We start from the raw sequence: 14,159 nt of genomic DNA, 5'->3' as shown, positions 1-14,159 counted from the left end.
ATTGGCGGCTCCCACTCAAGGTGGATTTTGTTCGTCCTTCCCCACAGTATGGGTTTTTTTGTGGGCAAAGGTGTGTGAGTGCCCAGGAAAGGTAATACTCCTCTGGTGAGTTTGGTGTATGGATCAGAGAATGAGAAGTGCTACAAGAAAGAGAGAGCAGCTGAACCAGGGAGGTTTTTGTGGTGCGTCACAGGTGAAGATGGCGGAGGGCAAAGGGGCAGCGCTGCCCACCCAGTGGTCCACGGAGCAGCTGGTGGAGTTTTTAAGCAGCAAATTCCAACAGCTGAGGAAAGAGGCTTTGGAAGATTTGGCCAAGGTGGTGGAGCCGCTCAAAGTTGCAATTGAGAGCGGAGCAGAGACAGGAGGCTCATGGCTTGGCGATTCAGAAGGTGGAGGAGGTGGTGGAGAAGCTAGCTGGAGACAGAGTTGGGGATGGTCTTGGACAGCAGAAGAGATTACGAGAGAAATTAGAGGACCTGGGGAATCCCTCCATGAGACAGAACTGAGCATTGTCGGGATGCCTGAGGGCATCGAGGGAGCGGAGGCCAGCAAGTATGTGGTGAGTATGTTGAGAAGTTGATGGGGGAATGGGACCTTCGATCGGCCCCTTGAGGTGGACCGGGCGCATAGGATGTTGAGGAGGCCACAGGTGGGGGAGCCGCCAAGGGCAATGGTGGTGAGGCTGCACCGATTTTTAGACAAAGAGAAAATGCTGAAATAGGCGAGGCAGACCAGGAAATTCACCTGGAAAGGGAGCGATCTGCGGGTCTACCAGGACCTGAGTGCGGAGCTGGAGAACAGGAGGATCTAGTTCAACCGGATAAAGACTGCCTTCTTCAAGAAGGGGGTGAAGTTTGGGGTTTCGTACTCTACTCGCTTGTGGGGGACACATCAGAAGCAGGAGTTTTATTTTGACTTGCCAGAGGAGGCTGTGGACTTTATGAGGGACCATGGACTGGGAGGAGTGCGAGGACATTGAACATTGGAGAGTAGCTTTGTGTTAATTGTAAAGTATATAGGGTGGGCAGTTTGGGGTGGTTTTTGATGAGGGAGTGGTGATGGTGAATGTGCCTTTTATTTCTCTTTGTTTGTTGGTGGTTAGGAGGACGGGGGGGGGGGGGGGGGGGGTAGTCAGAGGCCTTGGGCAGGGGCCACCATGCTGGCTGGGCGGCTTATTTAACGGGAGTGAAGTTGGGGGCTTCCAGGAGAAAGGCATTTGAGGGTTGGGGGGGGGGATAGGGTTGGTTCTTTATATGAGGATGGAGGGGGGCGGTGGTTTGCTGACATGGGAGTAGTTGGTGTGGTACAGTTGGGAAAGGAATGATCCGAGGGCAGGCCTGAAGTGGTGTGTGATGCAGGCCAGGAGCTGGACAAAAAGGGGTAGCCCCTTGACCAGGCTGGTCATGTGGAACGTGCGAGGGTTGAATGAGCCGGATAAACGGTTGAGTGTGTTCATGCATTTGAGGAGTCTGAAGGTGGGCGTTGTATTTTTACAGGAGACGCAGCTGAAGCTGGGGGATCAGGCGAGGCTGAAGAAGGGATGGGTGGGGCAGGTGTTGCACTCGGAACTGGACATGAAGACGAGGGAGGTGGCGGTGCTGGTAAATAAGAGGATGGCGTTTGAAGCGGAGGGCATTTGACCCGGGGGTAGGTATGCGATGGTCAGTGGAAAGTTGGAGGGGATGCCGGTAGTCCTGGTAAACGTTTAGTCTCATTGGTGGAAGGTCTCTGAAGGCAGAAGGGCAGGTTAATAGGGTAGTGAAAAAGGCATATGGTACACTTGCCTTTATCAATCGTGGCATAGGTTACAAAAGTCATGGTGGAGCTATATAGAACATTGGTGAGGGCACAACTGGCATACTCTGTGCAGTTCTGATCACCACATAATAGGAAGGATGTGATTGCACTGGAGCGGGTGCAGAGCGTTTCGCCAAGATGTTGCTTGCGATAGAACATTTAAATTATGAAGAGAGGGGGCAGCAACGTGGTGCAGTGGTTAGCACTGCTGCCTCACAGCGCCAAGTCCCAGGTTCGATCCCGGCTCTGGGTTACTGTCCGTGTGGAGTTTGCACATTCTCCCAGTGTTTGTGTGGGTTTTGCTCCCACAACCCAAAGATGTGCAGGGTAGGTGGATTGGCCACGTTAAATTGCCCCTTAATTGGAAAAAATGAATTGGGTACTCTAAATTTATTTAAAAAAAGTTATGAAGAGAGGTTGGATTCGCTTGGGTTGTTTTTTCTGGAGCAGAGAAGACTGAGGGGCGACCTGATCAAGATGTACATGGTTATGAGGGGCATGGACAGGATGGATAGGGAACAGTTGTTCCCCTTAGTTGAAGGGTCGGTTATGAGGGGACAGAAGTTCAAGGTGAGGGGCGGGAGGTTCAGGGGGGAATTTGAGGAAAAACCTTTTTACCCAGAAGGTGGTGACGGTACTATCTAGGAAGGTGGTAGAGGCGGGTTGCCTCACATCCTTTAAAAAGTACCTGGATGAGCACTTGGTGCGTCTTAACATTCGAGGCTATGGGCCAGGTGATGGTAAATGGGATTAGGATTGGCAGATCAGGTGCCTTTCATGCGGCTGTGCAGACTCGATGGGCCGAAAGGCCTGTTCTGCTCTGTATTTTTCTGTGATTCTGTGTTGGGTTCCAGCGCTTCATCCTCCCGGAGGGTGCCCGTAGGACCCGTGGTGACTCCATGGGATGGAGGGGCAGCTGGAGTGAGAAGTCTGAATCATCTGGCACTGCCAGTCCTGGAGGCTCTCCACTGTCTGCACTATGGTGTCAACGCCCTCAGCGATGGTTCTGTGATTGGGCCATGTTCTAGAGTGCCTCGGCAATGTCCACCTGTGTCTGGGACATGCTCCTCAGTGGCTAACACATGAAGTTGAGGTCCTCAACCATGGTTGTCACAGACTGAGCAATGCCTTGGACACCACCACTCATGGCTCGGACGTTGTGCTCCAGGTTTTTCACTGTGTCTCCACCATGGCAGTGTTGGCCTGGGTGCCATATAATATCAGCACCATCTCTTGAAGGCTTTGGGGCTCCTCCAATCGGCCTTTGCAGTTGCTGGAATGTCGCTGACACCCCCTCCTGAATCTCACAGCTGTGGCTTATCATCTGCATCAGATCTGGGCGAACCTTGTACAGAGACTCTGCGTCTGGCTGGGACAAAGCTCAGTTTTGGGTACCAGCAGATCTCCGGCTGATGTCTCCCTTGCATGTTCCTGCCTCCACCTGATGTGCATCAGCAGATGTGTGGTGCTCGGTGTTCACCAGATGGTGCCCGAGAAGCCTGTCTGCTAATGTCGCCCATCGCGGTGTGTATCTCCGTGATGGTGGAAGTTCCGGGTGATAGCTGTGACGCATTGCCGGTGTTATCCTCGGAGCTCTCCTCCAAAGTGTTCTCTTGGGTGGCAAAGGGGGCAGCGACTCCAGATGGCCCGGTCTCATCAGGTGGTGATCCTGCAAGGCAGTGGACATGGGTTCAGTGAAAGGGAAAGATAATTGTCTGGGACATCAACAACTCACTTGAGACAGGTCATCTGGATGAAGGTTCAGTGGATACTCACTTCTCTGGTGTAGGTCAGCCTTGCTCAGTTACTCAGGGGCGGGATTCTTCCAGCCCCACACCGGGCCGGAGAATCCCCGCGAACGGGCCATGCTGTCCCGATGCCATCACGCGATTCTCCGTAGCGGCGCCATTGGCGCCGGCGTGGTTGGTGCGGCATCGGTCGTGGGCTGCTCTATGCGGCCGGCCCACCGATTCTACGGCCCGGATGGGCTGTAGGAAAAGAGCCGAGTCCCGCCGGCGCAGTTCTAACCTGCTCTGAGCCTGCGGGACCTCGGCGTGTAAGAGCCGGGTGGCGGCCTGTGGGGGAGGAGGGGGGGTCCGACCCCGGGGGGAGCCTCCGACGTGGCCTGGCCTGCGATCGGGACCCACCGATCGGCGGGCCGGCCTCTGTGGCTGGCGGCCTCCTTTCCTACATGCTGGCCCCTGTAGCCCTGCGCCATGTTGCGTCGGGGCCGGTGCATTAAAGGAGGCCACTGTGCATGCGCGCGTTGGCGCCGGTGCCACTGCAGATGGCCTCGTGGCGCCCAGTTCGCACCAGGATCTGCAACTGGAGCGGCGCGAACTGCTCCGGCGCCATGCTGGCCCCCTGTAGAGGCCAGAATTAGACGTGGGAGCGGCCTGTTCACGGCGTCGTAAAACGCGACGGCGTTTACGATAGCGTGGACACTGCCGTGGGATTGGAGAATCCCGCCCTGGATCTCCGGAATTCTTGTGTCTCGACTGGGGGTGAGTGCTGGGGGAATGATTAAAGCAGCTCCCTCATGTTAGCCGTCGAGCAGCTGACGTGTGAGTTGGGGAGAATCAGATGGCTGGGGACTCGGGCATGGTGAGTTTCACGTGGAGGCTCATTTTTTGCACGAAGTGCAGGTGAATACAGATTGCGATTGCATCATTACGCCCGGCGCAAAACACCCCGCCAAACTCCCTTAAAGGAAACTTAGGGTGTTGCCATACTATGCCCGAAAAGGAGCTCGCCATGGCTCAGCATGGCCAATAAAAGCCATCCCACCTCCTGGGATCTACCCGGCCCGCAACACTTCGTGAGATCCAACGTGATCTTGCGAGGCGTTGCAATGTAAATCTCGTCCATTGTGGGCAGGATCACTTTTTGGCAAATCTTCATATTAAAGCAAAACAGCTAGTCTCACTCTAATGTACAGATTCCCGAGGTACCCGAGGCTTTGGGGTTCATCCCTTTCGTCACAGAGAGCTCAGGCGAGCGCCGTTTGGTACTGGTCTCCCCAAAGGGGACAGATGGAATGGCACTCGTGGGGGTCCCCAAGAGGATTGGAGGCCCCCAGCTGCATGCCCTTTGGTCAGGGTGGTGCCCTGGCACTGCTGGTACCATCTGGGCACCCTGGCGGTGCCACTTGGGTGCCAGTCTGGCACTGCCAAGACGTCAAGCTGGCATTTCTTTTGCACGTGTGCGATCAGGCCGGGGTTGCATTAGACTGAATTGACCAGCAGTCGAGTCGAGATGAGTGAAAGTAATCAACATGAAGAAGAGGCGATGGTGCCCAAGCTAATGGGAAAATCCAGGAAATGAGCCGTTAACTATAGGATAGTTGCAGCATTTTGAGAGGAAAGTAAAACAGGCAATAAGTACATAACTTAATACTAAGAAGTAGAAAATGCAAGATTATAAAGAAAAGAAATCCCAAATTACATAGTCAGCAACATTTCTTTGAACAGATTATTAAAAATGTTTTATCTTCACCATTGGAGTACACGAACACAATCAAGAAAAGTCCAGCATACATTCTGTGGCCCATTTGCTACTCATGCTACAATGGTGTAGATATCTCTCCCAGTTGCTATTTTGGTCCAAGAAGGGTTCTTTTATTGCCTTATCTGTTCTTATCCTGCTCTCTCGCTCAAACAGCTGCTACCAATGCCAGCCTTCCCTCATCAATAGCCAAAAGTCAATATCCTGCTTGCTTTGCAGAAACCACTGAACTCTTGCCCACCATTACTACTATCCTGCTCAGTTGCTTATGTTTGGTATCCCCACCATTTTGTTCAGTCTCTCGTAAGCTTGAGGAGTAATTTCCCCAGGTGGCCCTATTCACACATGCTGCCAACCTGCTGAGCTTTCCTCGACATATCCTGGTTTATTGCAATAATGGGACGAGGCATAATTTGAAAAAAAGTACACAGCAAAAAAGATAATTTTATAAAATGTACCTAACAAAATGTTGCTGTTTTCATATCATAGAATTTACAGTGCGGAAGGGGGCCATTCGGCCCATCGAGTCTCCACCGGCTCTTGGAAAGAGCACCCTACCCAAGGCCAACACCTCCACCCTATCCCCATAACCCAGTAACCCCACCCAACACTAAATGCAATTTTGGACACTAAGGGCAATTTATCATGGCCAATCCACCTAACCTGCACATCTTTGGACTGTGGGAGGAAACCCACGCACACACGGGGAGGATGTGCAGACTCCGCACAGACAGTGACCCAAGCCGGAATCGAACCTGAGACCCTGGAGCTGTGAAGCAGTTGTGCTATCCACAATGCAGGTGAATTGTGCAGGTGAATGCTACTGTATCACACCATCTGCCAATTATTAAGTGTGTGGAAAATGTGGGGGCTGGCTTAGCTCAGTTGGCTACGGACTGGGTGCTGGAAAGTGAGATTAGAATGGGCAGGTAGTTTCCTTTTTAGCAGACACAATGGGCTGAACTTCTGTGCCATAATGTTTGTGGTTGGGGCCAGTTCAGCTCAGTTGGCTGGACAGCTGGTTCATGAAGCAGAGCAAGGCCAACAGTACAGGTTCAATTCCCGTATCGGCTGAGGTTATTCATGAAAGCCCACCTTCTCAACCTTGTCCTTGCCCGAGGTGTGGTGACCCTCAGTTCAAAGGGGAAAGCAGTCTATGCGACTATTGCGACATTACTTTTACTTTACTGTGGAAAATGTATAATTTGTGACAGAGATGCAATCGGCGAGCCATTTCAAATAGATCAGTGGTGATGAATTAGTGTTCATTGGTAATGTGAGGCATGTTAAAAATTGGACAGTCATACATTGAGCATAATTATAAATGGAGCAGATTCTTGCTTGGAAATTGGGTAGAGGGAGAGGACAGCGCATTGCGCTGGTCAAGGAGACACAGCCTGAGTGAGTGAGACACAGACAGTGAGAATTTGGTAATTTGGTGCAGTGAGGTAACCAGGAAAGGTAAGTGGTTAATCTAATTGTGCTGTTTTTCAGTTAAAAGTGCAGTGTAGATTAGTGTCTGATTGGCTGAAGCTGCCCCCACCCTAATTGCTGAGAGGCAGTTATCTGGCAGTCACCTGAGGCCTGTTAAGGGGGCACAAAGGTACACATTGTATTCTTCTCTTTGAAGTTTTAGTGCGAGTCATCCTAAAGTCTGTATAAAAGACAGACAGAAAGCACACTTAGTAAGCATTGTGCTGGTCAAGGAGACACAGCCTGAGTGAGTGAGACACAGACAGAGTGAGAATTTGGTAATTTGGGGCAGTGAGGTAATTCGGTGAAGAGTGGGAGAAGGTGCTTTTTCCCGACTGTTTTGTTCTCTCGCTTTCTTCGGGCCTAATTTTGGGAGCCGTTCGGAGGAGGAGGAGCAGTCTCTGTGAGTATAAAAACCTAACGGCACCTTCCTGTTTTCCAGTTTTTTCTCTCCAAAAATGACGTCAGAGGGAAGCTGTGATCTGATTGGTTGATAGCTAATCTGCCCCAAATTAAAAAAAAAAAATCACACATCTAAACTCGTAAACTTAAATGAAACTAATTAATTAATTAGTGATGGCTGGTCAGATGATGTGCTGCTTGATGTGGGAGCTGGCAGATCCCATTGCGAGCTGCAGCGACCACATCTGCAGTAAGTGTTGGCTGCTTGAAGAGCTTCGGCTCAGAGTTGATGAGCTGGAGTCTGAGCTTCAAACACTGAGGCACATCCGGGAGGGGGAGACTTACCTGGACACTGTGTTTCAGGAGGCAGTCACACCTGTCAGAGTAAGTAGTTTAAATCCTGCCAGTGGCCAGGGACAGCAGGGTGTGACTGCAAGTCAGGCAGGTAAAGGGAACCAGCAGTCAGGAACTCAGGAGCCTCAGCCCTTGACCCTGTCCAACAGGTATGAGGCACTTGCTCCCTGTGTGGATGGCGAACAGGGCTGCAGGAGGGATGAGTCAGCTGACCAAGGCACCATGGTTCAGCAGGCCATTCAAGGGGAGGGAGTAAATAGCTAAGTTGTAGTTGTAGGGGATTCTATTATCAGGGGGATAGATAGTATCCTTTGTGAGCAGGATAAAGAGTCCCGCATGGTATGCTGCCTGCCCGGTGCTAGGGTGCGGGACATCTCTGACCGGCTTGAAAGGATACTGGAGAGGGAGGGGGAGGATCCAGTTGTTGTGGTCCATGTCGGTACCAACAACATAGGCAAGTCTAGAAAAGAGGACCTGTTTAGAGATTATAATAAGCTAGGATTCAAATTAAAAAACAGGTCCTCAAGGGTCATAATCTCCGGATTACTGCCTGAGCCACGTACAAATTGGCATAGGGAGGCAAGAATAAGGGAAGTTAACACGTGGCTGAAAGAGTGGTGTGGGAAAGGGGTTCCTTTTCATGGGACACTGGCATCAGTTTTGGGACAGGGGGGACCTATACCGTTGGGATGGTATCCACCTGAACCGAGCTGGGACCAGTGTTCTGGCGAAAAGAGTAAATAGGGTGGTCAATAGGACTTTAAACTAGCAAGTTGGGAGGGGAAGGGAAAGTCAGGGAACCAAGAGGTGAAGTAATCAGTGGGAAGCGTAGCTGCTTAGGAATACAAAAAAGCACGAAAAGACAGAACTCAGGAGAGGTTACGATAGTCCCCATCCCACAAAATATGACACAGTGTATGGAAAGGCTCAGTAAACCAAGGTCCACCACACTAAGAAAACAAAAAGGGACGGTCAATAGAGAATTAAAGGTGCTATATTTAAATGCGCGCAGTGTACGGAACAAGGTAGATGAGCTTGTGGCCCAGCTTGTGACTGGCAGGTATGATGTGGTAGGCATCACAGAGACGTGGTTGCAGGGGGTTCAGGACTGGCATTTAAACATCCAGGGATTCACAACCTATCGAAAAGACAGCGAGGTGGGCAGACGGGGCAGGGTTGCCTTGTTAATTAGGAATGAAATTAAATCAATAGCACTAAACGACATAGGGTCAGATGATGTGGAGTCTGTGTGGGTAGAGTTGAGGAACCACAACGGCAAAAAAAACATAATGGGAGTTATGTACAGGCCTCCTAACAGTGGTCAGGACCAGGGGCACAAAATGCACCACAAAATAGAAAGTGCATGTCAGAAAGGCAAGGTCACAGTGATCATGGGGGACTTCAATATGCAGGTGGACTGGGTAAATAATGCTGCCAGTGGACCCAAGGAAAGGGAATTCATTGAATGTTTACAGGAGGGCTTTTTGGAACAGCTTGTGATGGAGCCCACGAGGGAACAGGCCATTCTGGACTTAGTGTTATGTAATGAGCCAGACTTGATTAAAGATCTGAAAGTAAGGGAACACTTAAGAGGCAGTGATCATAATATGGTAGAATTCAATCTCCAATTTGAAATCAGATGTAAAGGTGTTACAGTTAAATAAAGGTAACTACAGGGGCATGAGGGAGGAACTGACGAAAATCGACTGGGAGCAGAGCCTAGTGGGAAAGACAGTAGAACAGCAATGGCAGGAGTTTCTGGGAGTAATTGAGGACACAGTAGAGGTTCATCCCAAAGAAAAGAAAGGTTATTAGAGGGGGGATTAGGCAGCCATGGCTGACAAAGGAAGTTAGGGAATGCATCAAAGCAAAAGAGAAAGCCTATAATGTGGCAAAGAGTAGTGGGAAGTCAGGAGATTGGGAAGGCTACAAAAACAGAGGATAACAAAGAGAGAAATAAGGAAAGAGAGGATCAATTATGAAAGTAGGCTAGCCAGTAACATTAGGAATGATAGTAAAAGTTTATTTAAACACATTAAAAACAAACGGGAGGCAAAAGTAGACATTGGGCCGCTCCAAAATGACGCTGGTAATCTAGTGATGGGAGACGAGGAAATAGCTGAGGAACTAAATAAGTACTTTGCGTCAGTCTTCATAGTAGAAGACATGAGTAATATCCCAACAATTCAGGAGAGTCAGGGGGCAGAGTTGAATATGGTAGCCATCACAAAGGAGAAAGTGCTAGAGAAACTAAGAGGTCTAAAAATTGATAAATCTCCGGGCCCAGATGGGCTACATCCTAGAGTTCTAAAGGAGATAGCTGAAGAAATAGTGGAGGCGTTAGTTATGATCTTTCAAAAGTCACTGGAGTCAGGGAAAGTCCCAGAGGATTGGAAAATCGCTGTTGTAACCCCCCTGTTCAAGAAAATGAAATGAAATGAAAATGAAAATCCCTTATTGTCGCAAGTAGGCTTCAATGAAGTTACTGTGAAAAGCCCCTAGTCGCCACATTCCGGCGCCTGTTCGGGGAGGCTGTTACGGGAATTGAACCGTGCTGCTGGCCTGCTTTCAAAGCCAGCGATTTAGCCCTGTACTAAACAGCCCCTGGGAAGGGAACAAGGAAAAAGATGGAAAATTATAGGCCAATTAGCCTAACCTCGGTAGTTGGCAAGATTCTAGAATGCATTGTTAAGGATGAGATTTCTAAATTCTTGGAAGTGCAGGATCGGATTAGGACAAGTCAGCGTGGATTTAGTAAGGGGAGGTCGTGTCTGACAGACCTGTTAGAGTTCTTTGAAGAGATAACAAATAGGTTAGACCAAGGAGAGCCAATGGATGTTATCTATCTTGACTTCCAAAAGGCCTTTGATAAGGTGCCTCACGGGAGACTGCGGAGTAAAATAAGGGCCCATGGTATTCGAGGCAAGGTACTAACATGGATTGACGATTGGCTGTCAGGCAGAAGGCAGAGAGTTGGGATAAAAGGTTCTTTTTCGGAATGGCAACCGGTGACGAGTGGTGTCCCGCAGGGTTCAGTGTTGGGGCCACAGCTGTTCTCTTTATATATTAACGATCTAGATGACGGGACTGGGGGCATTCTGGCTAAGTTTGCTGATGATACAACGATAGGTGGAGGGGCAGGTAGTATGGAGGAGGTGGGGAGGCTGCAGAAAATTTAGACAGTTTAGGAGAGTGGTCCAAGAAATGGCTGATGAAATTCAACGTGGGCAAGTGCGAGGTCTTGCACTTTGGAAAAAAGAATAGAGGCAGGGACTATTTTCTAAACGGTGACAAAATTCATAATGCTGAAGTGCAAAGGGACTTGAGAGTCCTAGTCCAGGATTCTCTAAAGGTAAACTTGCAGGTTGAGTCCGTAATTAAGAAAGCAAATGCAATGTTGTCATTTATCTCAAGAGGCTTGGAATATAAAAGCAGGGATGTACTTCTGAAGCTTTATAAAGCATTAGTTAGGCCCCATTTAGAATACTGTGAGCAATTTTGGGCCCCATACCTCAGGAAGGACATACTGGCACTGGAGCGGGTCCAGCGGAGATTCACACGGATGATCCCAGGAACGGTAGGCCAAACATACGATGAACGTCTGAGGATCCTGGGATTATATTCATTGGAGTTTAGGAGGTTGAGGGGAGATCTAATAGAAACTTACAAGATAATGAATGGCTTAGATAGGGTGGACGTAGGGAAGTTGTTTCCATTAGCAGGGGAGACTAGGACCCGGGGGCACAGCCTTAGAATAAAAGGGAGTCACTTTAGAACAGAGATGAGGAGAAATTTCTCTGGTGGGTCTGTGGAATTCATTGCCACAGAGGGCGGTGGAGGCCGGGACGTTGAGTGTCTTTAAGACAGAAGTTGATAAATTCTTGATTTCTCGAGGAATTAAGGGCTATGGAGAGAGAGCGGGTAAACGGAGTTGAAATCAGCCATGATTGAATGGTGGAGTGGACTCGATGGGCCGAATGGCCTTACTTCCACTCCTATGTCTTATGGTCTTATGGATCAGATATTTAAATTATAGCCAGATTCTGGTACAGGTTTTAGGTCCTTACTCAGCGGCAGTTTAACAGGGTAACAGAGAACCTATTTTTATATTCAGAAGATCTAAATCAGATAGTCTGAGGAGCAATTTTAGGAAAGTGTGATCAAGCTATTCAGGTCAATTTGTTTTCCAAATCCATTTAGGAGTAATTACAGACTGGAAATTTTTCCACAAATTCCAGGTTTTCAGTCATGTACCTGCTCAAGACAAGCGGAAGAATTTAATGCTCCCCTCAGCAACGGGTTAGGAGGCTCAAGGAGGGGCGGGGGCGGCATATAAAGTGGTGGGAAGGTGCAGGTCGAACATCTTATTGTCCTCCTAATTCCCCCATTTAAGTCAGGGTGGAAAGGGTTAAGGACGATTCACCCACCTGGCGACCACATAAAGTCCTTAAGTGGCCACCTGGGCTACTTAAAGCCTGATCCCACTATCACTGATAATTCTACGATTGGTAGGCAGGGGCCATACCTTGTGGATATACAGCCAAATAAACCCTGGCAAGTATGCCTGTGGCTGGGGGTGGAAACCCTCCAACTTGGGCAGCCTATATCCAATGGCAAGGGACACCCATGTGTGAGGCCCCCATCTGTCCTTTCACCTGACCCCCTTGCCCCACCTCGCTGGAGCCTTCTTGACTGACCTCTGTCATCCTGCTTCACTTATATTTCCTCCAGGCTCCAGCGATGATCCTGCTCCTAGGTCCATTTACAGTATTGACAGTAGCCACTGCACCTGGTGGCCCTGCGAGAACTGAAGAGTTTATAGCTTCAGATTAGCCAGCAGTTCGGAGGTGGACAATCCTGTTGTTAACTAGGCAAGTGCCTGTTGGCTTAAATAATTTGGGGATGGGGAGCGTTGGCATAGAAGGCCAAGGCTTGGTTGCCACCTGCTCCTAAAACAGCCCACTGCTAAGACCATTAAATTGCGCCCCTATATGTCCTCAGATTCAAATAGGTGAAAAAAGAAACGATGCAAAGTGTGCTAGCAAATAGTGAAATCTATTATTTCACCCGATTTAAAAGCACAATATCTTTATGCAGTTATGCCCACAGGTATATAGTTACATGTACTGTTCCCCATAACTAGCACTGGGTTACACTTTGGAAAACCTTTCCTTAAAGGGTATCTGGACCTCATAGTGAAGCCAAGTCAGTCAGGTTGAAGCACTTTAGCACATTCCCCACAGCAGAAGGAGGATATCCCTTTGCTGATAGAGTTCAATTTCCCTTCACATATACTTAAGGTCGGAAAATTCTTTCTCGATTAGAATCAGTTTCCAGGAGGCTGCCAAGGTGACATTGCAATAGGTTGAAGTGGACAGCCCAGTTGCCATACTCCCAATGGGCATAATCCACACAAGATAGTTGATGTGGAGTTTACAGTGAATCCTACAAAAATGTATTCATCCAAAATGAAACACCTTTAAAATTGATATGGTGGAAGTCTATTGCTGACGTACTTGTCCTGATGGTACTTACCTGTATAATTATCTTCTTTCATTTCCAATCTTTCACCACTGTGCGGTTTCATTTTCATATCTAAAATGGCAATCATACTGTTCATTTAATGTGTGTATTCTTAACTTCACTGAAATCACTTCAGAATATTAACCTGACTCTTGTAGGTTGTTTGTTAGTTTAACATGCAAGAATAAATAATGTTCAGAAATTCCATGTCATGTCTACCTTCTCCAATAATTAATTACTGCTAACACATGGTTTAAATGTATGTCCTGATTCAGCTGCAGCAATTTATCTCTTGAAAAACAACAATCTCAAATATTTGATAATGATCCTTGACCTATAGGTACCAATCTGGCTATTTGCTAGTTATACTGATTTTTCAGATGTTGAAGCTAGCTGCTTCTCCCTGCCTCTCGAAGATGCATTCTTTGTGTTCCTCTCCTACTCCCCATTTTAACATTTCTAGCATTGATTCAAGTCTTTAGGGGTTTGAAAGGAATTGATAGGGTAGATGGAGTCTTGGACAAGAGGACATACCTTAAAATCAGAACCATGCTTGAGGGAGAAGTTAGGTAACACTTCTTGTGAATGGTGGTAGAGCGTGGAACTCTCACACACAAAAAGCAGTAGATGCTAGCTCAATTAATACATTTAAATCCGAGATTAAAATATACTTCGCTAGCCAGAAGTATAAGGAATATGGAAACAAGACAGGTAGATGGAATTAAGGTACAGACCAGCCACGATCTTGTTAAATAGCAGAATAGGCTTAAAGGGCTGAATGGTCCCCTGCTTTTTCTAGTTTTCAAAAACTCATTCATGGGTTGAAGTGTTGCTGACAAGGTCAGCATTTATTTCCTATCCCTAATTTCCCTCGAGAAAGTGTGGTGAACTTCCTGCTTGAACTTCTGCAGTCCACACAATGCTGTGAGGAAGGGAGACACCAGGATTTTGACCCAGCGACAGTGAAGGTATGGAAGTCAGGATGGTGCGTTACTTGAAGAACTTGCAGGTGGTGTGTTTCCATGCATCTTCTACCCATGTCCTTCTAGGTGGCAGAGTTACAGGGTTGAAAGGTGCTGCCAAAAAAGCTTTGGAGAGTTATTACA

At 48.4% G+C, this 14,159-nt stretch overlaps 1 protein-coding gene across 3 annotated transcripts in view; it reads right to left on the bottom strand.

Annotated features, from left to right (window-relative positions):
- Nucleotides 1-14,159, bottom strand: part of rnf130 (ring finger protein 130) — a 282,069-nt gene that overhangs the window by 28,776 nt on the left and 239,134 nt on the right. Inside the window, exon 8 of one of the 3 annotated variants that reach the window (XM_072512681.1) lies at nucleotides 13,066-13,125. The exons of the other annotated variants lie outside the window; for them this stretch is intronic. Within the exon in view, the coding sequence (XP_072368782.1) occupies nucleotides 13,098-13,125 (28 nt within the window). The 3' untranslated portion in view covers nucleotides 13,066-13,097. The remainder of the gene's footprint in view (nucleotides 1-13,065; nucleotides 13,126-14,159) is intronic. 3 annotated transcript variants of the gene reach the window in all.

The sequence above is a fragment of the Scyliorhinus torazame genome, chromosome 7 (assembly GCF_047496885.1).
Source record: "Scyliorhinus torazame isolate Kashiwa2021f chromosome 7, sScyTor2.1, whole genome shotgun sequence".
Lineage (NCBI taxonomy): Eukaryota > Metazoa > Chordata > Chondrichthyes > Carcharhiniformes > Scyliorhinidae > Scyliorhinus > Scyliorhinus torazame.
The sequence above is the reverse complement of the archived record's forward strand: the minus strand, read 5'-3'. Positions and strand labels throughout refer to the sequence as shown.